The 26,560-nt window shown below is 39.1% G+C and overlaps 1 protein-coding gene across 1 annotated transcript; it reads right to left on the bottom strand.

Moving 5' to 3' along the window:
- On the bottom strand, positions 1-26,560 carry Gtpbp10 (GTP binding protein 10). The gene is made up of 10 exons (XM_052173162.1): positions 26,464-26,560; positions 24,386-24,579; positions 23,316-23,407; positions 22,467-22,611; positions 9,384-9,457; positions 7,795-7,847; positions 5,081-5,188; positions 4,315-4,392; positions 3,406-3,529; positions 1-625 (listed from the first exon to the last, which is right to left on the bottom strand). The coding sequence occupies exons 1-10, from the start codon at positions 26,494-26,496 to the stop codon at positions 417-419; spliced, it is 1,110 nt and encodes a 369-aa protein (XP_052029122.1). The 5' UTR covers positions 26,497-26,560; the 3' UTR covers positions 1-416.

Below are 26,560 nucleotides of genomic sequence, written 5' to 3'. Positions count from 1 at the left end.
TCGATTTTAAAATATATATTTTTCTCAATAAAATGTGGTCAGAACACTTAAAACCTACTTTCTTACAAATTTTCAAAATATGATACATTATTCTATAAACAAGGTACATAGCAGATCTGTAAAGCTTAACTGAAACTTTGGCCAACATCTCTTAATCTTCTAGCTCTTATTTATACCTCAAATAATTATCATTTTCAGTTCAAATTTGTCATTTTAAGATTCCGCATGTGAAATCATTGATAGTTGTCTGGCTGTGCCTGCCTGGCTTCTCAAAACATTACATCGCGGGCTCGTCCATGTTTTAAACATGATTTTCTGATTCCTTAGAACCAAATAGTATTCCGTCAATACGCTATACTAGGTTTAAATGCTGCCTTTTCCGGAAACAATAGCAACACACTTCAATGTGGCTTAGTCTAAGATGCTGAACTAGAACTCTGCAAATTAAGCAACTGTTTGCTATGATACGCATCATTTTCTTTGTCATCCTGTTCATCCAGTGCTTTTCTTACACAGTTCTTCAACTCTTCAATCCCTTCACCAGTGACTGTCGAGATGGGGATGATATGCTGGAATTCTACAGCCTTCTCTGGAATCATCTTTGTTTCAAGTAAATGCAGAAAATCTGAAACAAGAACAGGTGGCGTTATCAAAACTATGAAGCTGACAGCTCAGCACCTGGACTCATTCCCTCCTCTGCCCCGCCTTACACGCCCTTGGGATCTGTTTTACTACTGACAAAGGTGGTTCTTAGCACATGGTAAGTACTTAGTAAATAACTGTTGGGCAAATTTATTTTAAACAAAATGAAGAATAAATACTAGTAAATCATGACAATACTTAAAGAAAAAATAAAAAATGGCTTGAGGAGAAAATGAGGCAAAGTTTCTATAAAAACAGTGGTGTCTCTTGGAACACTTGGCTTCCCTTAGTACACATGTAAGTTTTCACTTCTTTCAGGCACAGTACTATCACTATCTAAATGGAGGTGAGAATCCACAATCAAAATTGCACCAAGAAGCCAATTAGCTCAAGGGCAGATCACTTTATCAAGGTCTAGTCAATCTCTCAGGCGACAACAAATGCTGCACAGCCTTATCTTTTCCCTAACACTAAGGCAGGTGGAGAGGAGGACAGCAAACTGAATGCATGGGCCACTGCCAAACAACTAAAATGGGTGGATTGAAATCATCCTGACTTCTAAACCTCCAAGAAAACCCAGAGATAAACTCAAGAATTGTGGTGGTCCAGAACACATATGTGCTCTTGAGTTAGCCTCAATTCTAGTACACCATCTGCAAGATCAATAAGCAAAGTGAACTACTGACCTGATAAGGCAAATGATATTAATGAATGAAGACCTTTACGGAATATTTATGACCCAAAACTAACTTATATTAATTCAGAGACAGTTCTTACATGTGCATTATGTAAGGGGAATGATTTTCAAGAAAAGAAAAATGACCTTGTTGCTGTCTGCTAATCTTAGGATATTAAAGTCTGTTTTCTCCAATTATTGTTCCAACAACAGAATGAAATCAGTATTCTTCAAAAGCAGAGAGCCAATTGCCATGAGGTCCTCTTCTAGACACCAAAAGAACACATCGCCACAGGATAAAAGTGTTCCACAACCCTCAGTTTGCTACACTGTGAATAAGAATGAATAAGAATTCAAAATGGTAGTTTGAATAAGAATAGCCCCTCTAGGCTCAGATATTTGAATCCTTAGTCAGCAGGAAGTGACACTATTTGATAGGATTAGAAGGACTAGGAGAAAGTGTGTCATTGGAGGTGGGCTTCAATCCTTTGAAAAGCCCATACTGGGCCCAGTGTCTGTCTGTCTCTGCCTGTGGCTCAGGATGTAGCGCCATACATGAGGGAGGCTATGTTCGCTCTCCACCATGATGATAATGTAAGACTCTGAAACTGTAAGCAAGCCAAATGCTTGCCTTTACAAGAGTTGCCTTTGTCAGGGTGTCTCTTCACAGCAATAGAATAGTGACTAAGTCAGTTCCTCTAGGTTTCTTTATACAGTAGAAATATTTCCATTTAAGAAATTTCAGTCATATCCTTTTAGTCACAGACATTAGTCATACATATTACTTTCTATGTCACATAAGCACAGAACTACATGTTCTTTTAGTAAAACAACATCAATAAAAATAAATCCTTCTTTAAAACTACTAGCTTTGGGGGCTGGACAGCTGACTCAGCAGTTAAGAACACTGGCTGCTGTTCCAGAGAACAGGTTCAGTTCTAGCACGGCAGCAAATAGCTGTCTGTAACTCTAGACCTCAAAAATCTGATGCCTTCCACTGGGCATGCACATGGTACACAGACATACATGCAAATGAAAACCCATATGTATGTAAAGTCTCAAAAAACAAAACAAGAAAAAAAGTAAAACCTTACCAGGTTTGTTAAAATACAGTGTGTACCAGTGAAACAAAGATCTAGGGCTGGCGAAGGAACTGTGACAGAACTGTTATGCTCTACAGGTAGTTGCTGAATTTTCTCTTTTTACACATATCTTGGGTGGTTTTGTTTTGTTTTCTTTTTAAAGATTTATTTTATCTTTAGCTGGTTATGATGGTAGACAGCTTTAATGTCAGTATTCAGAAGCAGACGCAAGTGGATCTCTATGATTTCAAAACTATCCTGGTCTACATAATGATTTCCAGATAGCCAGAGCTACATTATGAGACCACCAAAAAATAAAGCAAAGTCAAGAAACAAAAACTTCCATCTTTAGTTAAATGTATGAATGAGTGTCTGGGTGCAGAGCTGTGTGTGAACACGAGAGGCATCAGATTCCCGGATGTGGTTGTGAGGATGTGACATGAAGGCTGGAGTAACCCTGGTTCCCCCAGCACAGCATGTGCTCTCAATGACTGAGCCATCTCTTCAGGCCCTCCTCTCTCGCACCCTTTACAGGTCCATATAAATTTTAGTTTTTATTTTTAATTTTTTTAAAATGAAACTTGACCTTTTTGGACAAAAGTAGCCTTTCTTTTCTTTCTCTAACTTAACGTACTCATTCTGAGACCTGGCCAATGCTATTCCAGTGCGTCAACATTAGGTGTTCTTTTTTTAAATATAGAGTTTCTAGAGTACAAAACACTAGTTTTCTTTCCCATTTATTTTTCCTACCATTTGCCATAGTAGTACATACCTATAATTCTAGCACCTGGGAGGTAGAGGCAGAAATTCTTATTTTTAGATAAGATAAATTTTTATCCTTAGATAAACAACAAACTTGAAGCCATTCTAGGCTTCAGGAAACCCTGTCTCAAGAACTTAACCCCCGACTAAAATCAAGACTCCCTGACAGTCTTGTACACAGCCAGCACTGCGGAACAGATGGACGTGAACGGCCCTTCGAGGAAGGTAAAGGGAAGGCGTTACCTTCCTGGTTCTGGAGCTGCTCCATCAGTTCATCAAGTTTAACTTGGGCATCCGGCAAGTCCATCTTATTAACTGCTAAGAGTGCAGGTTTTGCCTGCAGTTCTTCTTTGTACAATTCCAACTCCTTTAAATAAAAAGAAAAAACAAATAACAGTATGAAGGTTAAGGATGATCTTCAATAACCTGGTAACTCTACAGCCCATTCATACCACCACAAAGCAAAAAAATCACAATAATGATAAGGTTAACAATGTTTTTTGCTAAACCAATTAATGGGATGTTAGCTCACACGACTTGCCAGAAACAGCTGATTTAATATCTGTTGTAGTCTTGGGAAATGTGTAATTTCCATACTGTAGGGATAGCAGCAGAATTAAAGCAGAAAAGGCTATGGCTCGTTCCTCCTCCTCCTTCCTTCAGTGTTTAACGTGGCAGTCAATCACAGACGCCTTGTAAGTATCCAGTCTAAAGCAGAAGCTGAAGATGGCTATGAGCTACAGACTGAGCTGTCAAGGGCAGTAAGGTCAGACTATTCAGTACTCTCAGCAATGGTGCTCATGTGGTAAGGAGAGTGCTGGAGCAGAGCTCATGGCGGAAGGCTGGGCAGCAGTCATGGTTTGGTCCTCAGGACCCTCCAACAGAGAAAAGAATGTGAGGAGAGTTCCTAAGTGGACAATGGTTCAGGAAAGATGCCAGAGCAGAAGCCAGACAAGATGTGAGGGGATGTGGAGCAGGGGAGGGCTGCCAGCATCACAGTGGGAGGAAAGGGTGAATATTGAAGATTTGGAAACAGCAACCTTAACTTTTCAACTGATATAAAATCTTTAAAAAAGGTGGCTATTCTGATTACTATGTGACATGTCTATTTGGTGGACTAGATCCAGAACACAGTGAACCAGAAAAACTCACTTTTGTAAGAAGTATTACAGTTTCAAAGGCAGTTCTGTACGGAGTTACAGAAGAAAGCTGAAATCCAGAAATATCAACCTAAAGAGAAAACACAGAACATAAACTAGTTATTCAGTTTGTGCTTAGAAATGTTTTCTCTCAATAATTTCAACAAGGAATAATTTCTCAATCTAATATTGAATTGATAATTCAGTCATTCAATGAAATAACAAACTGCCTTGTCATGATGACTACTATATTATAGACATTACTATAAAGTGAGTCATTAGTGAAAAACTAGTATAGATAACTGTTATCAATATTGATAATCTCATGCTTGACTCAAGCATATCAAGTAGACTGAAAGAGATATTACGTCAAGGAATAAAAGATCTCAAGGAATTAAGTGTTGGTTAAGTCTGGCCAAGTATACATACCAAACAATAGCAATAGTATTTGCATCCCCATATTATAAACAAGCATTATCTACTGTACTTGTCCGCCATTGCAACAGACTTACAGGAGTAATATTTACTAGTGCTGTCATGTACTATCTAATACCAGGACTTCATTCTGAAAACATGGCCAATGATTTTATCACTGTGATCTCACAGAGCATGATCACATGTCTAAGAGGGCTGTGGTGCCACCAGGGTGTAGATCTTTTGGTACCACCATAAGATATGGAACAGCATTTATCAATGATGAAAACATGATTTTGTGACACATTAACTTTAATCTTACAAAGTCTTTTTAGGAAAAACAAGTTGATGTGCATATGACTTACAACGAACAGCAGTTGTCTGGTCCTCTCCAAGTGCTTGAGGAACTTGTGGCCCATGCCTTTGTTCATATGAGCGCCTTCTATCAAACCTGGGAGATCAGCTACTGAAATCTAATGAAAAAGAACAAAATGAAACCAAGGTCAATTTTTCCAAAATTTTCAAACTTCATATAGTTTCTAATTAATCACTCTATGACATCTTTGCTAAAATCTTTTGTTATCATATATCTGCATCCCATTTTAACTCATTAGTATTTCAAATTATAGTTATTGGGAAGTTAGTTTAGTATTTAGTTAATGGTTACTAATGAAAGTGTGTATATAACTAGTGTGTACATCATATGTGTGAATGTGTGCAGCCACACATGAACCAGAACTTGCATGTGGGCAGAAGACAACTCTCAGTAGTCAATTTTCTCTTGCCACCTGTGGGATCCAGGAATTGAATTCAGGTCATCAGGTTGGATGTAAGCTCCTTTACCTACAGAGCCTTGTTAGTCTTTAATTTTACCCCTGTATTATGCTTATAAATTCTTTTATAAAACTGTAACTTTTATAAGCAGAATTCATTAACATTTATGTTGTTGGACCTTATTTGGCTGGATACTGAGGCCTAGTGAGGGAGCGTGAGCCTTTGCTGGAGTTTTAGAGACCTGTTTCTGTCACTTCCGTACTGGAGTGACTCAGCACGACCTGCTTAAGTCTGCCCTAGTCTACCTACTGCTGATGTAGAATAACTTAATTGGCCCTGTCAGTCACCCCATACCCTGTCACCCTTCCCTCCCCCACATCATCTCACCCCACCAGAAATCCCCACCTCCTTCCTCAACCCTATATAAACAAGAGACTGATACAATTAAAAAGAGTTCCAGCTTCGGGCTGGGGTGATTATTCTCCAGACAGATCCGGTTCTCTCCTCCCAGCCTAGGCCTACTGGCAGAGAGCTGACAACCTGTAGCAAATCTACTTGGATTTTCTAAGTTTTACATTCCAATTGTAAATGGCACCATTGCTCTTCTCTGTTCACGACAGGCCAGCAGGATGAAAGTCTATTCTTACACAGTGAGACAATGCAGCAAGTGTCCCATAGTCCTCCTATGGGTGATAATTATTAACAATTGCTTCACACTTTTCAAGCCTTGCTGTGCACCATACACTGCTGTATCATCAGGAACATCTATTACAAACAAATCACCAAGCAATCCATAAGCCATTAGTCTGGAGTCTCTGGAGACCAGGCATCATTTGTCACTGTAGTTCCTAGCCCACCCAGGTGATTTGAGATGAGTGAGGAAGGAAACGCACTGTCACCCATGTTTAAAAGGAATCCTGAGTCTTAAAGGAGGCTGTTGCTATATGACAGAGGTGTGTGCACAGCAAGGGTCTCACATCCTAAATCCCCTTCAGAAATCTCTATTGATCGCCTTTAAACATTAGGTATAAATAATGTTCTTTTCTTCTAAATATTGGTCCTTATGTTCAACATACACTATATACTATAAGTATATTGAGCACTTTATACTCTATACTAATTGTTTTATTTTTTATGTTACATCACTACTCAGATCTTTTTATTGTGTCTGAGAATTTCATGGACACACTTACATACCATTACCTTTTAAGATCCCTACTTTACACAGGGTTCATCCCTGGTCTTGTCTATTTTGAAGGTTTTGAAAAATGAAGGCATCAGTAGTAATGGTATCACATGGAACAGTTTCTCTATCCTAAGAATGATCTGGGATTCCTCTACGCATGTCTCATTTCTCTTTATCTTGATAAAATTGACCTTTTTGTTTTTGTCATAGTTTTCTTGTACTAGAAAGCGGATAGTTAACACTGGAAGAAGATAGCCTTCTGGCTTCTTCCATGAGCAATATGTATTCAAGATCTTATCTTTTACAGCTTCATAATCCATTAATTTTTAAAACTGCCTATTCTGTTCTCTAGATATAACACAGTTAATTCATTCACATACTGAGAATCTTGATTATTTCCAAGGTCTAGTAATTATGAATAAAGCTGCTAGAAACATAGACATGCAGGCTTCTCTGTATATAAAGCAACTATAGTTCTTCCTTAAGAAGAATATAAAGCAAACAACAATGAACTGCCTGCCTTCCCCCTTTTCAGAATCAGAAACTTGGAATTAAACATTTTTCACAGAAGTACTATAGTTTCTATAGAAAGTCATCTTAAGAACCGGAGATTAACAATTCACTGGGGTAGTAAAAAAAAAGACATATACTGAGAAGATACACACTAGGGAAGACATAACAAAGACATAATTCTGTAGAGATGAAGTGAGCATAACACTTGGAAAGTGAAGAAATTAAATTCTTGTTTTATTTTAATAATGTTGAGCAGAATTACTTTGTCTATAGTTTTACTTACCAAACAACAACAGTAGCAACAACAACAATCTCTGTGTTTTCCTTCAAGACCATAGACACATGTAAATATAAAAGTCCTACTAACAGGCAAGAGATAGCTCAGTAATTAAGAGCATATGTTTTCTGGCAGAGAATTGAAGTTCAATTCCTAGCACACCATCAGATAGCTTAAAACTGCCTGTAACCCTAGATCCAGTGAATCTGAGACCCATTTGACTTCATATGAAGACATATATACATATTCATAAATATTTTTTAAAATATTAAAAAAACAAAGGAAAACCCAAAACAAAACCAACTATATTTTAATTTAAAACTACCAACCTGCTTGAAATCATTGTACATAATCTTTCCAAGCTCAGGCCTTAGTGTTGTAACTGAAAGGAGAAATGGCTGTAAATTAAGGAAGGAATAAAAGACTAAATTTTCCAGAAAAAATGTCAACATTATATATAACTTGAATCCTTACCTATTTGCTGAATATTTAGTTCCATTTTAATTTGTTGAAATGGGTACTACAGTTATCTCTGTCAGTCACTTGTACTTTTAAAAAGACAAAGACTTGTGCTTTGGCCTGAAGTCCTATTGCATGACCAGGGCAGCTTGAGAATGCTTTAAGGGCTCAGAATTTAGGTTCTGATCACAATCACTGGTTCTGCAGTAAAATTTTTCTTTCAAAGACTTCATTACCTTTATGTATCTATTTATTTTGGGGAAGGACTTGTGCATGGAATGGTCTGCATGTGGAGGTCAGAGAATTCATACAGGACTCAGTTCTCTCCTTCCACACATGTAAAACGGAGCGGTCAGGAGGCTTACCTGCAAGCACCTTTCCGTGCTAAGCCACCACACAGAGCCTGGTCAAGTTCTCATCTGAGCTGTTCTTATGCCTTCCTTCCGTTTCTTATAGCCCACTCCTAGGACTTTTTGTCTTTCCTTCTATCAAGGCTAATCTGGCTTGTCACCTTGACTGCCATTCTGTGGGATTTTGTTCAATAATGGCAAATACTGTATCATATTCACTCAATACCTTTAACCTAATCTTTTACTGAATCTCATCTAGCTATGCACTAGCATACTAACTGCTCTCTCCAGATTCCTTAATGCTTTATACCAACCAATTTCTATAGTCTAGGCCAAGAGAACTTTAGAAAGTCTATTTTATCCCTTCCATAAAGTCTTCTAAATATTCTTAAGATGTTTAATAAGATGAAAGACAACCCATGTAGTCTATGGAACTTGATCAGATTTTAATCTCACCTCCCCCCGACTCTTACTTCATGTTCTCTAGACAAACACATTCCCTGTAACTACTGAGCAGTGTGTGCATAAGCTCCTTTCATGATGTAAAGACCCTTTACCTCTATTGTAAAGCTCTGGTTAATCATAATTATCATGCATCTCTGTGCCCAGGCATAGTCCCTCAGGAAGGTCTACCTACAGCAGTGACTTTTGCTCTTTAATATGTTCCTTCCCTTATATTTATCAGTGGTATGCATACACACACTCACATTCCTTTCTCCCTACTCTAATTAATGTCACAACATTGCTTACCAGTTTTTCTAGCAGCATAGCCATATTAATATGGTTCCTAGAAATAAATCCTTATAAAACTAGTAAAAATGTTTATCTCTGTCTTCCCAGTATTTAGCACAATGATGCATAACATGACCTAAGTAGCCTGACAATCCTACAGTAACCCAGTCAGTGATGTGTAACCGAGAAATAAAGGCAGCAATGTTCCTAACAAGGCCAAGAAGCTTTGGTGAGGACTGTAGTGGTCTGAAAGATTAAAAAGAAATGCATGGACTCTAACTGCTGAAGGCTTTCAAATTAAAGCTAAACTCAGACTTGTATTAGTCTTATGCAAAGAAAACTTACCTCACACATTAAAATACACCAACTATACTTACATGGATAATCTGCAATCACAGGAGTTGCATGGGAAACCCGACTTAGTAAGGAGGATTTTCCAGCATTTGGGAATCTGAAATACATTATATATGTGCATTATAACAAATACCAGAATTAGATGCATGTTTCTGAATACTCAACATTTCAAGTGTTTACTACTCTAGTTGGTGGTGTGAACCTGGGAGCAGGGGCTAAAAATGAGGTGGACTAAAGTCTCAAGCAATAGCCAATTTTATTCAAAGCATCAGGACATTTATACTTGGAGGTTAAAAAGAATCACATGAGCAAGGTGTTCAATCATGAGACTAAGTCACATGTGGCAAACACATGTTTCCATAGAGGCATGTGAATAACAACAGCTGAAGAAAACTCACTCCTGTCCGCTACCCCTGGAAGGAGCGTGAAAACATATTCCAAGAACAATTCTTTGTTTCAAAGAAACTAGGGTCACAAGAGTCATGTTTTCTCACAAGCACTCAGAATTCTCATTTACTCCATCCTTGGACTCTGTTCTGAAAAGAAGTAGATTCCTTGCCAGGTGGTGATGGCACACACCTTTCATCCCAGCAGTGGGGAAGCAGAGGCTGGTTCAACACCACCCCAGTCTAGAGTTCCAGGACCATTGGGCTAATAGAAAATACCGCTCTTGCTTTGTGTTTTTCCAGACCAGGTTCTCTGTGTAGTCCTGGCTGTCCTGGAACTCTGTAGACTGACTTCAAACTCACAGAGATTTGCTTGCTTCTGCATCCAAGCCCTCCCCTCCCAAATGTAGATTTCTTGAGGATTTCTGGAACTATGTTTAGAATACAGGGATTACACCTCAATAGTAAAATGTGTACTCTACATTCAAGAAGTATAGGAGTTTAATTCCTCAGTCTCTTTCCACAAGATTGTAAGCCTAAAATAATTTTGGAATACTTGAGAAAAAATATACTTATGAATTAAGTAAAAGTATGAATTTAATATTTAAGAGAGTAAAGTATCTCTTTTTTTTAACTTAGGTAAACACATTCAGGGTGAGAGAGAATGGCTGAGGGTTAAGAAGAGTATGCATTGCTTCTGCAGACAGCATCCATTCTCAGCCCACTAGTGCCTGTAGTAAGTCCAGCTTCAGTGGGATCTGAAAGGATCCACACGCACTGGACTCACCCCAGACAGACACATGTGCATACACACAATTAAAAGTAATTCTTAAAGCTCAAGACCTTGCAATTCACTCTCTCCTTTCTCTTAATTTGTCTTCCTGGGTATGGGTGCTTTGCTTGTATGCCTGTGCACCACATGCGTGTCTGGTGCCTGCTGAGGCCAGAAGAGGGAACTGGAGACCCTGGGAGTTACAGACAGTGGTGGGTAACATCTGGATGCTGACAATTCAACTCAGATACTCTGGAAGAACAGCCAGTGCTCCTCACTGATGAGCCAGCTCTTTAGTCCTGCAATTCACTATCTTTAGACAAACACTGACTGATAAAACATTATTTAATGTTTAATGATTTTTGGATTGTGAACATTAGCTTCAATTACTATTAATAGCTACAATATACTATCAATATCATTTTTATTTATTTAATTTTTACTTTTTCATTTTTTGAGATTATAATACAACTAAGACTTCCCTTCCTTGCCTTTGCTCCCTCCACATTGTTTCATATACTCCTCCCTACTCTCTTTCTAATTCACAGCCTCTATTGTATTGTATGCATGTTGTACACTCACACAAATGCATTACCAAATCTGCTCAATCCATATAATATTCCTTGTATGTATGTTTTCATACAGATAGTAGTTAGCTAGGTTTCTAGTACCAGACATGGTATCTCTCACCCTGAGACAGGGTCTCACTGTGTAGCTTTGGCTGGCCTGGAACTCACTATGTAGAGTAGGTTGGCCTGGAACTCATAGAGCTGCACCCACCCCTGCCTCCCAAGTGTTGCTATGCTAAGTTTGTCTTAAGTCCAACTAGAGCCCTGTTGGTTGCTGCCAATGTGTATGTGCCACTATTGCACCCTTAGGGTCATAAGGCTATGCTGGCTACTGATAGGTTCATGTACGTCATAGCTGGATTAGACTGGGTGTCCTTCCTCCTTTGGAAGCTTACACTGTGCTTTCTGTTTCCATGAAAGCTAGCTCTCAGTGAGGAAGCATTCTGATCAGTTTCAGCTCAGGGGTCTTCAATTTTTAAAGTCTGATTGTTTGGATATAAACTGAAATAAAGCATTGGAATTAAAATTAGCTGTGGCTCTGAAATCTTTTTCATATACACTTACCTTCTATTTTGCTTCTCTTTTGCAATTTATTTTTAAAGAAACTGGGTCATTTGCCCACAGGGTTTCTTTCCTACAGTTCAGAATTTTCTGCTACCAGGTACCTAGACAGCCTCATTTAACACAGTCCTTTGCCCTGGATTTTAAGTTGTGTTCCTCTAGAGAACCTTGACTAATAAAATATGCCTTGATATTTTTTGAAAGATATTCCACAATTTAGTGACCTATTTTAACCTGTATGATATTAAGAACAACTTCTCAATGCTTAATATACAACTTATCCAGCCAACTTTCTAATGACATTCATATTGCTTCTAATTTGCTGCAATTATAAATAACTTTGTATAAATATGTATAATTTTTTATAAATATGTACAAATATACATATTGCAAAAATATGTATATAAAAGCCATTGAGAGGTCACTGAGATGACTCAGTGAATCAAGCCTTACAACTTGTGTTTGGTCCCTGGGATCTACAAGGTGAAGGAAGATGGCCAACTCCTGAAAATTATTCTGATTCTATACATGTGCTGTGACAATTGCATGCCCCCAAACATATATACAAAAACAAGTAAATGTGATAAAAATATGTACATAACTGGAGAAATATATACTTTTCACTGATATTTAGAGTGGTAGAACAGCTAAATTGTTCTTTTATTTTCTTTCTACAAAAAAATGTAATAATAAATACACATTATGTGTAATCCCAGTACCAGGGGATCTGATGCCTTCTTCTGGCTTCTGAGGGTATACAGATATACCTGAAGGAAAAACACCCACACATAAAATAAAAATTGAAAAACAGACTGCAATATAGTGATTATCTTAAATCTTTGTATCTTTAATTTCTTTATTGTAATACATGTCTATATTATTTAAAATATGTGATCACTTTAAAGGCTTTTGACTTTATTGATATATTTCCCTTAAGGGCCCACCTTGTATTAAGTATTAAATATAAACATTAAGCATAAGAATTAAAAATAAGGATCACTTAAGTGACCCAAAAAACTCCACCAGAGAACTGCTACAGCTGATAAACAACTTAGCTGTCTTAGTCAGGGTTTCTATTCCTGCACAAACATCATGACCAAGAAGCAAGTTGGGGAGGAATGGGTTTATTCAGCTTACAGTTCCAAATTGCTGTTTATCACCAAAGGAGGTCAGGACTGGAACTCAAGCAGGTTAGGAAGCAGGAGCTGATGCAGAGGCCATGGAGGGATGTTCCTTACTGGCTTCCTTCTCTTGGCTTGTTCAGCCTGCTCTCTTATAGAACCCAAGAATACCAGCCCAGAGATGGTACCACCCACAAGGGGCCCTCCCCACTTGATCACTAATTGAGAAAATGCCCCACAGCTGGATTTCATGGAGGTATTTCCTCAAATGAAGCTCCTTTTTCTGTGATAACTCCAGCCTGTGTCAAGTAGACATACAAAACCAGCCAGTACAGTAGCCTTCCTATACTCAAAGGATAAGCAGGCTGAAAAAGAAATTAGAGAAATAGACACCTTTCACAATAGCCACAAACAATATAAAGTATCTTTGTGTGACTTTAACCAATCAAGTGAAAGATCTGTATGACAAGAATTTCAGGTCTCTGAACAAGGAAATTGAAGAAGACCTCAGAAAATGGAAAAATCTTCCACGTTCATGGATTGGCAGAATTAATATAGTAAAAATGGCCATCTTGCCAAAAGCAATATATAGATTCAATGCAATCCACATCAAAATCCCAACTCAGATCTTTATAGAGCTGGAAAGAGCAATTCTCAAATTCATCTGGAAAAACAAAAAACCCAGGATATCCTCAACAGTAAAAGAACTTCTGGGGGAATCAGTATCCCAGACCTCAAGCAGTACTATAGAGCAATAGTGTTAAAAACTGCATGGTATTGGTACGGTGACAGGCAGGTAGGTCAATGGAATAGAATTGAAGACCCAGAAATGAACCGACACACCTATGGTCACTTGATCTTCGACAAAGGAGCTAAAACCATTCAGTGGAAAAAAAGATAGCCTTTCCGTTTTTTGTTTTTTGAGACAGGGTTTCTCTGTATAGCCCTGCCTGTCCTGGAACTCACTCTGAAGACCAGGCTGGCTTCGAACTCAGAAATCTGCCTGCCTCTGCCTCCCAAGTGCTGGGATTAAAGGCGCATGCCACCACTGCTCAGCTAACGATAGCCTTTTCAACAAAGGGTGCTGACTCACCTGGAGGTCAGCATGCAGAAGAATGCAAATTGATCCATTCTTATCTCCTTGTACTAAGCTCAACTCCCAAGTGGATCAAGGACCTCCATATAAAACCAGACACACTGAAACTAATAGAAAAGAAACAGGGGAAGACCCTTGAGGACATGGGCGCAGGGGAAAAGCTCCTGAACAGAACACCAATAGCTTATGCTCTAAGATCAAGAATTGACAAATGGGACCTCATAAAATTACAAAGTTTCTGTAGGGCAAAGGACACTGTCAAAAGGACAAAACAGCAACCAACAAATTGGGAAAAGATCTTCACCACCCCTACATCTGACCGAGGGCTAATATCCAATATATACAAAGAACTCAAGAAGTTAGACTCCAGAAAGCCAAATAACCCTATTAAAAAATGGGGTACAGAGCTAAACAAAGAATTTTCACCTGAAGAACTTTGGATGGCTGAGAAGCACCTTAAGAAATGCTCAACTTCATTAGTCATTAGGGAAATGCAAATCAAAACAACCCTGAGATTTCACCTCACACCAGTCAGAATGGCTAAGATTAAAAACTCAGGAGACAGCAGGTGTTGGTGAGGATGTGGAGAAAGAGGAACACTCCTCCACTGCTGGTGGGGTTGCAAGCTGATACAACCACTCTGGAAATCAGTCTGGCGGTTCCTCAGAAAACTAGGCATGACACTTCTAGAGGATCCTGCTATACCACTCCTGGGCATATACCCAGAGGACTCCCCAGCATGTAATAAGGACACACACTCCATTATGTTCATAGCAGCCTTAAGCTGCCAGAAGCTGGAAAGAACTCTGATGTCCCTCAATGGAGGAATGGATACAGAAAATGTGGTATATTTACACAATGGAATACTACTCAGCAGTTAAAAACAATGAATTCATAAAATTTTTAGGCAAATGGTTGGACCTAGAAAATATCATCCTGAGTGAGGTAACTCAATCACAAAAGAATACACATGGAATGCAGACAGTGATAAGTGGATATTAACTAGCCCAGAAGCTCTGAATACTCAAGACACAATTAACATATCAAATGATTCACAAGAAGGAAGGAGAGGGCCCTTGTCCTGAAAAGACTTGATCCAGCATTGTAGCAGAGTACCAGGACAGAGAAATGGGAGGGGAGTGATTGAAGAATGGGCAGAGGGAAGAGGGCTTATGGGACTTATGGGGAGGGGGGAACCAGGAAAGGGGAAATCATTTGGAATGTAAACAAAGAATATAGGAAAAAAAAAGATTTTCTAATGATCTGTCCTACATGCTACCACCCACAGGTTCCTTCTGTGATTTATCTAACTTTTCTACCCAGCCAGACCTTCCTTCTCCAGGGTCTAGCCTGGTGAGTCTCACTGACTTCCTCATTCATGCCTTCCCCCAGCTAGACACAGGTAGCCTGGATCACATTTTCCGTGGCCCAGGTTAGTCTGTTTTCCTCTGCAGTCGTCTGACAAGCCCCTGCCCCCAACCAACAACTTCCCATGCCATCCCCAATTTTCCCATCTAGGCCTATCTACTCCTATTCCCCTGCCCCCAAAACAGGCACCAAAGGTACATCTTATATACTGCCCCAGTACACTCCGCTCATCTCCCTGACTATCCCACTCAAGCCATTTCCAGCCTCCACGCCCAGCTCATTCAAACATCCTCTTCTCTACCCCCAACCTGCTCTGTCTATGAGACTTAGACAGCAAAGTCCATGAAGTGGTTGTCCACTTAACTATATCTGGAATGAGCTACAATCTAGAATTAGAATGCTCACCTATGATCCTAATCTGGAGGCTGAGAGATACAAGTTTCTGACTTGGATCTTGGCATGGAGATCTTGAAGCACAGTGGCTATGAATTCCGGAAGATTAAGAGAGGGTGATCTCTGAGTTCAAGGTCATATGGGATTAAAGGTACGGGAGGCGTTAGGTCTTCTTTGAAGGTCTGATAGAATTCTGCACTGAAACCATCTGGTCCTGTGCTTTTTTTTGGTTGGAAGACTTTCTATGACCCCTTCTATTTCTTTAGGGGTTATGGGACTGTTAGATGATCTATTTGGTCCTGATTTAATATTGGTATTTGGTATCTGTCTAGGAAATTGTCCATTTCCTCCAGATTCTCCAGTTGTGTTGACTATAGGCTTTTGTAGTAGGATCTGATGATTTTTTGGATTTCCTCAGTTTCAGTTGTAATATGTCCCTTTTCATTTCTAATTTTGTTAATTTGGATAATTTCTCTGTGCCCTTTGGTCAGTCTGGCTAAGGGTTTATCTATCTTGTTGATTTTCTCAAAGAACCAGCAGGAACCCTACCCAATTCCTTCTATGAAGCCACAATTACGCTGATACCAAAACCACACAAAGATCCAACAAAGAAAGAAAACTTCAGACCAATCTCCCTTATGAACATCGATGCAAAAATACTCAATAAAATTCTTGCCAACCGAATCCAAGAACACATCAAAACGATCATCCACCATGATCAAGTAGGCTTTACCCCAGGGATGCAGGCTTGGTTCAATATACGGAAATCCATCAATGCAATCCACTACATAAACAAACTCAAAGAAAAAAACCACATGGTCATTTCATTGGATGCTGAAAAAGCATTTGACAAAATTCAGCATCCTTTCATGCTTAAAGTCTTGGAAAGAACAGGAATTCAAGGACCATACCTAAACATCGTGAAAGCAATATACAGCAAACCGGTAGCCAGCATCAAACTAAATGGAGAGAAACTTGAAGCAATCCCACTAAAATCAGGGACTAGACAGGGCTGCTCCCTTTCTCCTTATCTTTTCAATATTGTACTTGAGGGACTAGCTCGGGCAATTCGACAACATAAGGAGGTCAAAGGGATACAAATTGGAAAGGAAGAAGTCAAACTATCATTATTTGCAGATGACATGATAGTCTACCTAAGTGACCAAAAAAACTCCACTAGAGAACTCCTACAGCTGATAAACAACTTCAGCAAAGTAGCAGGTTGTAAAATCAACTCAAGCAAATCAGTGGCCTTCCTATACCCAAAGGATAAGCAGGCTGAGAAAGAAATTAGGGAAATGACCCCCTTCACAATAGCCACAAACAGTATAAAGTACCTTGGGGTGACTCTTACCAAACATGTGAAAGATCTGTATGACAAGAACTTCAAGACTCTGAAGAAGGAAATGGAAGAAGACCTCAAAAAATGGGAAAACCTCCCATGCTCATGGATCGGCAGGATCAATATAGTTAAAATGGCCATTTTGCCAAAAGCAATATACAGATTCAATACAATACCCATCAAAAGTCCCAACTCAATTCTTCACAGAGTTAGAAAGAGCAATTCTCAAATTCATCTGGAAAAACAAAAAACCCAGGATAGCTAAAACTATTCTCAGCAACAAAAGAAATTCTGGGGGAATCAGTATCCCTGACCTCAAGCAATACTACAGAGCAATAGTGTTAAAAAATGCATGGTATTGGTACAGTGACAGGCAGGAAGATCAATGGAACAGGATTGAAGATCCAGAAATGAACCCACACACCTATGGCCACTTGATCCTCGACAAAGGGGCTGAAAACATCCAATGGAAAAAACATAGCCTTTTCAACAAATGGTGCTGGTTCAACTGGAGGTCAGCATGCAGAAGAATGCGAATTGATCCATCCTTGTCTCCTTGTACTAAGCTCAAATCCAAATGGATCAAGGACCTCCACATAAAGCCAGACACTCTGAAGCTAACAGAAAAGAAACTGGGGAAGACCCTTGAGGACATCGGTACAGGAAGAAAGTTTCTGAACAGAACACCAATAGCATATGCTCTAAGAGCAAGAATTGACAAATGGGACCTCATAAAATTACAAAGTTTCTGTACAGCAAAGGACACCATCAAAAGGACAAATCGGCAACCAACAAATTGGAAAAAGATCTTCACCAATCCTACATCAGATAGAGGGCTAATATCCAATATATATAAAGAACTCAAGAAGTTAGACTCCAGAAAACCAAACAACCCTATTAAAAAAATGGGGTACAGAGTTAAAGAAAGAATTCTCACCTGAAGAACTTCGGATGGCAGAGAAACATCTTAAAAAATGCTCAACTTCATTAGTCATTAGGGAAATGCAAATTAAAACAACCCTGAGATTTCACCTTACACCAGTCAGAATGGCTAAGATTAAAAATTCAGGAGACAGTAGGTGTTGGCGAGGATGTGGAGAAAGAGGAACACTCCTCCACTGCTGGTGGGGTTGCAAATTGGTACAACCACTCTGGAAATCAGTCTGGCAGTTCCTCCGAAAACTGGGCACCTCACTTCCAGAAGATCTTGCTATACCACTCCTGTGCATATACCCAAAAGATTCCCCAACATGTAATAAGGATACATGTTCCACTATGTTCATAGCAGCCCTATTTATAATTGCCAGAAGTTGGAAAGAACCCAGGTATCCCTCAACAGAAGAGTGGATGCAAAAAATGTAGTATATATACACAATGGAGTACTATTCAGCCATTAGAAACAATGAATTCATGAAATTCTTAGGCAAATGGATGGAGCTGGAGAACATCATACTAAGCGAGGTAACCCAGACTCAAAAGATGAATCATGGTATGCACTCACTAATAAGTGGATATTAACCTAGAAAACTGAAATACCCAAAACATAATCCACACATCAAATGAGGTACAAGAAGAACGGAGGAGTGGCCCCTTGTTCTGGAAAGACTCAGTGAAGCAGTATAGAGCAAAATCAGAACAGGGAAGTGGGAAGGGTTGGGTGGGAAAACAGGGGGAGGGAAGGGGACTGATGGGACTTTCGGGGAGTGGGGGTCCAGAAAGGGGGAAATCATTTGAAATGTAAATAAATATATCAATAAATTAAAAAAAAAGAAAAAAAAAGGTACGGAGGCACAGTCTTTAATCTGGGCCACACCCTCTGCTGGAGACCTACATAAGGATATTGGAAGAAGGAAGAGTCATTCCCTTTGCCTGCTTGCCTCGTGGGACTGAGAAACTGCTAGATCCTTGGACTTCCATCCACAGCTGCTGCTGACCGTTGCTGGGAAGTTGGACTACAGACTGTAAGTCATCAACAAATTCCCTAACTATATAGAGACTGCCCATATGGTCTGTGACTCTAGAGAACCCTGACTAATACAGTCCACATGCCTAAACCAACAAAAATCTATATACATAGATTTCATTGCAAAAATATCAATGATATGAAATGATCAAGCCAGTATTTTCACTCCAAAACCTACTAGTCCTTTAGAAATGTTTACCAGTAAGAGTTATGTAGATGAGCCTCAGGACACAGAATTTAAAAGAACAACCATAAGCTTCATCAAAGAAGTCAATTGAGTTTAAAGAAAATATTAACAGCTCTGTGAAATTAAGAAGAAAGAAGTAAAGGGGACTAAGCACCTGAGAGATGCCCAAGGCAACAGAAAAGCAAAGATGATGGAGCAGACAAGACAACCCAGGACTCGAAGAGGATCAAACTGAAATGATGATGGAAGTGAAAAACCCAGCAACTCAACTAGTAAGCTAAAAGGAAAGCCATTAAAGCAGAATTACTAAACAGAGGGAAGAATCAGGAATGGAAGATAAAATTAAGGAACTAAATGAAATAGGCAAGAAATATGAAAAATTAAAACACACACACACACACACACACACACACACAGACCAGACGGGGAAGGAGGGTATAAAGGAACACAGGAAATACAAGACACCATAAAAAAATGCCAAACTTTTGAAGTATAGGTATTGATAAGGGAGGAGAATCCCAAATCAATTAGATAGGCTAGAGCTTCAATCAGATAACACAAGAAAACTTTGCCAAACTAAGAAAAGACACAGGCATAGAAAGACAAGAACCCCACAGAACACAAATGAACGAGAGCAGAAAAGAAAGCCTCCATGGCACAGCACAGTTACAGCGTAAAGCACTGCATACACAGAACAAAGGGAACACACTGAAAGCTGCAAGAGAAGAAGCACGAGTCACATGTACAGAAAAACTCAACAGAGTGACAGCTGCTCTCTCAGGGAAGCTCTGAAGGCCAGGAAGAGTCTGGAGCAATGCATTCCAAGTCCTAACGGACTGTGAAGGCCAGGCTAGATAACAGCCCCAGCAAAACTATGTCATAATTGAAGGATAAAGAAACACTTTCCATGATATAAACAGCCTTAAAAATTATATCCAACAATCCAAGCCTAAAGAGAATACGGGAAGTAATACTTGCAGCTGCTGAGAGGAATGAGCACAGCAGAGAGACTGTGAAAGGAAATATGAAGCCATAAAACACCACTGAGAACACAAACAAGCCCCAAACCAACCACACAATGACTGCTCAACACACACATTTCAGTAATAACTCTAAATATCACTGCCCTCAGTTCTTCATCAAAACACATAGGCTGACTGACTGAAGGGGTCAAGAAACAATATCCATCTGTAGCTTAGAAGAAACATGCCTTATCTTTAAAAATATGCAATGCATAGCCTGAAAGGATGGACAAAAGCATCCCAATCAAACAGGACCAGGCAAGCAGGAGTCATTATCCTAGTATCTGAGAAAATAGACTTCAACCTAATACTAGTCAGAATAGATAAAAAGGGGCACTTCATTCTGATCAGGGAAAGAACTAACCAAGACACATCTCTATCCTAAACATGTATGTACCAGATGTTGGAGAAGCCAATTTCATAACAAATATTTCTGGATTTAAAGGATTTATCAGTCCATTAATAGTAGATGATCTTAATGCCCCATTTTCTCTATTAGACAGATCATCTGGACAAAAATTAAACAGAAACATGAGAATTAATTCACATCATACTTCAAATGGACTTAACATATATTTACTGAGTGTTTCACTCAAACACAAAAGAATATACATTCTACTCAGCAGCATACTGCCTTTCTAAACCATTCTATATCCCTTGACACAAAACGAATCTTTACTAATCCAAAGAGACTGAAATAATTCCTTGTAGTCTATGTGATCATAGAGCAATAACATTTAAAATTTCACCAGGCACAGTAGCGCAAGCTTTTGATCCTAGCACTAGGGAAACAGAGGCAGGCAGATCACTGTAAGACTGAGGCTAGCCTGGTCTATAAATCGAGTCTAGGGCAGCCAAGGCTGTTACACAGGGAGACCCTGTCTCAAAAAGCCAAAGAGCAAATGAATGAATGAATGAACAAATGAATTTAAAATGCACAACAAACAAATCTCTAGTAAATACACAAACTCATAAAGATTAAACAACTCATTAGTGAATGGTGAATGGGCCAAATAAATAAGAAAAAATAATTTCCTGTAACTAAATGAAAATGAACTGAGCAACCATGAGGGTGCTGGGATCTAGCAACTAAGCCAGGTCCTCTGTAAGAACATCAAATGCTTTTAATCACCAATCCAGCTCTCCAGTCAAGACACACACACACACACACACACACTAGTATAAAACATATAATGAATGTATGCAATGTTTACCACATCTAGTATATATAACATGTAACATGCAAACAACACAAAAGAAGAACTAAAAAGTCAACCACAGGCTGTTAGCAATTAAGTTTCCTGGGAATCCAATTATACACTGATCCAGGCATGCTGACTGCGGTTTACGTTTAATTGTCAACCTGACACACTTTAGAGTCAGCTGAGAAGAGTGTCAGTGAGGGATTATCTACATTACGTTGGCCTGTAGTAAGTCTGTGAGGGATTGTCTTGATTGTGCTGGCTGATAAGGAAAGACCTAGGCTGAAAGTGGGTGGCACCATTCCTTGGGTTTGGTTCGTGGACTGTATAAAGTGGGAGAGGCCCAGGTGGGCATATGTGTGCATCTCCTGCCTGTTGTCTTAGTTATTTTTCTATTGCCATGACAAAACATGACCAAGGCAATTCATTAAAAAAAAAAAGTTTACTTTGGGGCTCACGGTTCCAAAAGATTACCATCAACGGCTATCATGGCAGGCAGCACGGCAGCAGGCAGCCCGTAGGAGTATCTGAGTTTACATGACACAAAGAGAACTAACTAGGAGCAGTGTGGCCTTTTGAAACCTTAAAAGCTGCACCAGCACCACCTCCTGTACCCCAATGACACACCTCCTCCCACAAAGCCATATCTCCTAATCCTTCTTAAATAGTTCCACCAACTGAGGACCAAGCATACAAATATGCACCTATGAGGACTGTTCTCTTTAAAACCACCAACCCAGCACCTGAGAGCAGGTTTGTGAGTCTGAGGCTGGCCAGAACTGTATGGTACTTTCCAAACCAACACGTGCAACATAGAGATCCAAGAAGCAAGCGAGCGAGCGAGTGAGCGAGTGACCGAGCGAAGGGAGAGATGGAGGAAAGGAAGGGAAGGAAGGAAGAAAAAAAGGAATTGTATACAGACTTTTTAGTGCAGGAATATAGTGATGAAATTTGTACCTCAACTCTTAAATTTTTAAGGGTTAACTGTATTTTTAGCACAAAGTACTAATATACAAATTACATAAACTAGGAATGTTTTATTATTCCCCAAATTATTATTTACATTTATTTTGTAGTCTTGAACTGTCTGATGGGCATATTACAAGAATATAAATGATACTTACCCTACTAGGCCTACATCAGCTATAACTTTTAGGTCCAGGTGAATTATTCGCTTCTGGCCTTTCAAAGGTAAGAAGTTTGTATGTAATTTACCACCAAGGCCACCTTTAGCAACCAGAATCCTGTCTTCTTCTTTATTGAGTTCTCCTTTAAGAGGAAAGACAACAAAATTTAATAAATAAAACCAGTATGTTTTGTTTTGTTGCATAAATATGTCAAGAAATTCCAATTTAAAAATCTAAAGGGATAAACTGTAAGATTAAATTTCTTAAAACAAACAAAGCAAAACAAAACAAAACAAAACAAAACACTTGTAAAAGCAACTCTCTAGGGCTGGCTTGGAGGTAAAGTGTTTGTCTGTCATTGACACAAGGCAAATAAATACCCCAGAAAAACACTTTTGTACACAGCTAAAAGAAAGCTGATTATATGTTTTAAAACCAAGTAAGTATCCTTACCTCTTTAAAGCCATCTTAAATCTAGCAGTAAGTCTTTGAATACATTATATATACATTAAAAAATATTTAATAAGGCAGTAGCTAAAGTTATAAATGTTAAGAGACTTTCTTCTATGAAATGACTTCTGTGAAATGTGTGAAGGCACTTGCAACCAACCTTGATGGCCTGAGTTTTATCCCCAGAATCTACAGGATGGGAGGAAGAGAGAACTGATTCTTGTAAATCGGCCTCCAACTTTCACTTGTCGGGCTCCCAATGCACAAAATCAACAATGTAATTTTAATACTGAAGAACATTTTCATCACAAGTTAGGGAGCTTGTATGCTATTTCCTGCACTAACTTTGGAAAATGTGCTCAGTCTCTCACAGGCGTAGAAGGCGCAGAGCCTCACCTAGCACTTGGCCGTGTTCATCAGTTACTGAGATACCCACAGGAACAGGCACTTCACAGTCCTTCCCCTTGGAGCCCTTCAGTGCGCTAACTCTATAAAACAAAACAAAACAAAACAAAGCACCACTAAATTAAATGACTTACAACTACAATCACTAACAATCAGTCCTTCTTACTGAAAGAGATATTAAAACGTTAAAAAAAAACCAGATTATTCCTAGATTTTACATTTTATACTAACGTGTCCTATAAAAATGGAAGTAAGTTCAAACTAAGTTAACCACTAAAGTCATTTCAATTTGACATGCTATATATCTGAAATCCAAAGATTATTTCTACAATACAAATCAAGTAGAAAGGCCCAGCAAGTCTAATGAGTATCACTTTTCTAAACAGCTGGCCTTAACTGTCTTCTAACAGTAACTCCACTTGTAGAAATTTATCAAAAAAATTAAACATGTAAAGAACATCCTCACAGGATATCATTAAAGCATTGTGGCTATGGCAGTTTAAAAAAAAAAAAAAAAGGACAGTACCAACACTAGCCTAAACTAGCAAGTGATAAAATATTACTCTGATATTGTGAATCACAGTTCCCTGAATAATTTTTAGGCATGAACAGGTTAAGTTAAAAAAAAGGGGGGGGGGCATTGTAAATACTATGCTCTGGTATTTTATTTCTTTAGGCTGGACTTAATACACAAACACATAATTACATTTATAAAACCATACTGTATTAGAAAAGTCAAGTCAAAGCAAATAGTGGTTATATGTGGGTGGAAGAATTATAAATCAAAATCTCTCTATAGTGGGGAGTTGCTGGGGTATTACTTAAAGTTTGTCCAAGGTAAATCTGGAGCAAAGTAGGGATTCAGATAGCATTTATTCCCAGGAAGAAGTACAAAAGGGACATGGGGAGAATAGATGGACAAAGGTCAAAAACTACCAAGAGAGTCATGTTAGACTTCTGTTTGATGAGAATACAGAAAGTAATGTGGGTTACTAGTAAAGTTCTCTATTCTGGTTTCCCCAGAAGTGTCTGACTTCTCTTACCATCCCACAAACACTTACCGACTGTTTGCCCCTCCTCCGGCCACAAACCGTTTCTGAGGATATTTGCTTTTAAGTTGTTTTAAGGTCATATTTTTATGGGCCACAACCCAGACGTCACCACCTCTTCCACCTTCTCCACCTAAACGAGGGTAACCCATTCCACCGCTTCCTCCCTTGGTGAAGATTCTGAGGTTATCAATGAAATTTCCATACTTAAGAAAGAGAGAGAGAGAGGATATTTATACATCAAAAATTCTATTAACTTAAATGGTTCTAGTTTGATTCTATTAAGGTTTCTTTCAGAAAAGAACCAAAGCTGTGTGCCTAGCACTGTATAGCCCTTTATGTTCTTTCCCACGTTCTCCCTCAATGATCAATTGCTTCAGCCTTGAGGTCTCTGCCCTTTCTCTTGCTTTCATTCCAAACCTTCTCTCCAGGGTGATTTCAGTAGGTACTAGTAACTCCCCGCCCCACCCACCCCTGCTCCACACAGGGAAAATGTTAAGCTTTTAAAGTTCAAAACAACTGAAAGCAGAACTGCCTTTCACTTACATTTGAAACCCTTTAAATAAAAGTAACTTGTTGGTGGGTATCCATAGAGTGGCTGTTTCCCTCCACAACAAAATGTTTTAAAAGCCGCAGCAGCAACAACAAGAATCTGTTCCCTCAGTTAATTATCAAAGCTCATCTGCTCACCAAGACTGAATACATGGATGGTTTTTCCCTGTAATTTTTGCTTTCCAAGAAGCCAAACTCCTTTCCAGGACCACCATCTACGCAGAATCTTGACTGTTAACTCCAAATGGTCTTTCAGTGTCTCATCCTTCCTTCTTAACGCATCCAACACCATGAGTCAAGAGCATCTTTTTCCCCCTTGAATGAACCTGATGTCTATGTTTCTCTTTACTCAGAAACAATGACGACTTTGGGGTTTTTACTTCTTATGAAATAATAAAGTTCACAGTGCTGGATTCAAAGCCCTCACCGGATCTCACCAGGATGGTTATCATTTGTAATAGCTTTACTGGTTCTTTTTATTTTCTTTCTGTGCACTGCCCACACTCACTGCTGCTCTATATTCACATTTCTTCCTCTGTGTGGATTATCATTTGTTCTATCATAAACCCATTTTCTGGTGTCAGTTGCAATGTACCGTCAAATTCAACTAAAATAAGGTTTATGGTTTTATGATTTGAGGCATCCTTGGAATATCAGTCTATTAAACTCTTTCTGACTTTGTGGGCTTCCCTAGACATTGTATTATACTTTCTGGTATTTTACCTTCTGGTAGCTTCCCTCACTAAATAAGTAACTTCTTACAAAGCTCTTATGTTTTAATCCCAGGCTTTCAAGTTACAGAGTAATCGTTGAAATTCATATTTGCATTTTTGGTAATCTGCAATAGTTTTGGGTATCAAAAAATATCTGTGGGTTTTAAAAAACTATAGGTTGACCACCCTGAGATATTCTTAGTAAGGTGTTTTAAGCTGTTTTCAATATGTGATTTATCTATTTATTGGGGAATATCATTCACAAGGGCTATCTATCATACATGGTTGTTAATAACAACAGTTTATGCATGTAAGACGACTTCTAAGTTTCACAAACCGTTGCTAGTTAGCTCATGGTGGTTTATTTTAAATCAAAGCAGTTGGCTGCTGATTGTTATAAAAAAAAATGGATTCTACAACAGGCACTGCATAAAAACTAACATAATATCGCTGTACGAGGCACAGTGATTACACGCTTTGGCTTCCAGAAAAAAAGTCTTCAGAAAGATAGTAAAAACAGTGCAAAGGAGGAGAAATGTATAAAAGCAGCTTATGAGCGCTCTTTTAAACAATGAGAACCAAAACTAACAAACAAAAAAGCCGCTGCGCAGCACGTGCACCGTAATGCCCTGTCTAAACCGCAGGCAGGTACCCCAACTAGCCTCCCATGTGCTTTGGGGAATAATTTCCTAAAGCTGGACCCCAAACGGGAGTAAGCGTGTCACAGAGACACAGTCTCCTCCCAGGACAGCGGGAACCGAGGAACGACAACCCAGGAGGAGAGTAAGAGACACTGAAGATTGGGGGACGATCCCCGACACGGACCTTTCTCAGCAACGCGCTACCGCAGCGCACCATGAGCTCCAAGGGGCAGGATTCTCGCCTGCAGAATCCCGACAAACTTCGGTCCGGCGCGCCTTCT

This window comes from Apodemus sylvaticus, chromosome 2 (genome assembly GCF_947179515.1).
Source record: "Apodemus sylvaticus chromosome 2, mApoSyl1.1, whole genome shotgun sequence".
In the NCBI taxonomy this organism is placed as follows: domain Eukaryota; kingdom Metazoa; phylum Chordata; class Mammalia; order Rodentia; family Muridae; genus Apodemus; species Apodemus sylvaticus.
The sequence above is the reverse complement of the archived record's forward strand: the minus strand, read 5'-3'. Positions and strand labels throughout refer to the sequence as shown.

Bases quoted from the DNA above. Each gene is read 5' to 3' on its own strand.
- Gtpbp10 (XM_052173162.1), bottom strand. From the start codon at position 26,496: ATGGTGCGCTGCGGTAGCGCGTTGCTGAGAAAG. The intron at 5,189-7,794 runs GTTGGTAGTTTT...CTTTTTCATTAG, and splicing joins TGTACAATGATTTCAAGCAG to ATTTCAGTAGCTGATCTCCC. The intron at 3,530-4,314 runs GTGAGTTTTTCT...TTTTATTTAAAG, and splicing joins CTGTAATACTTCTTACAAAA to GAGTTGGAATTGTACAAAGA.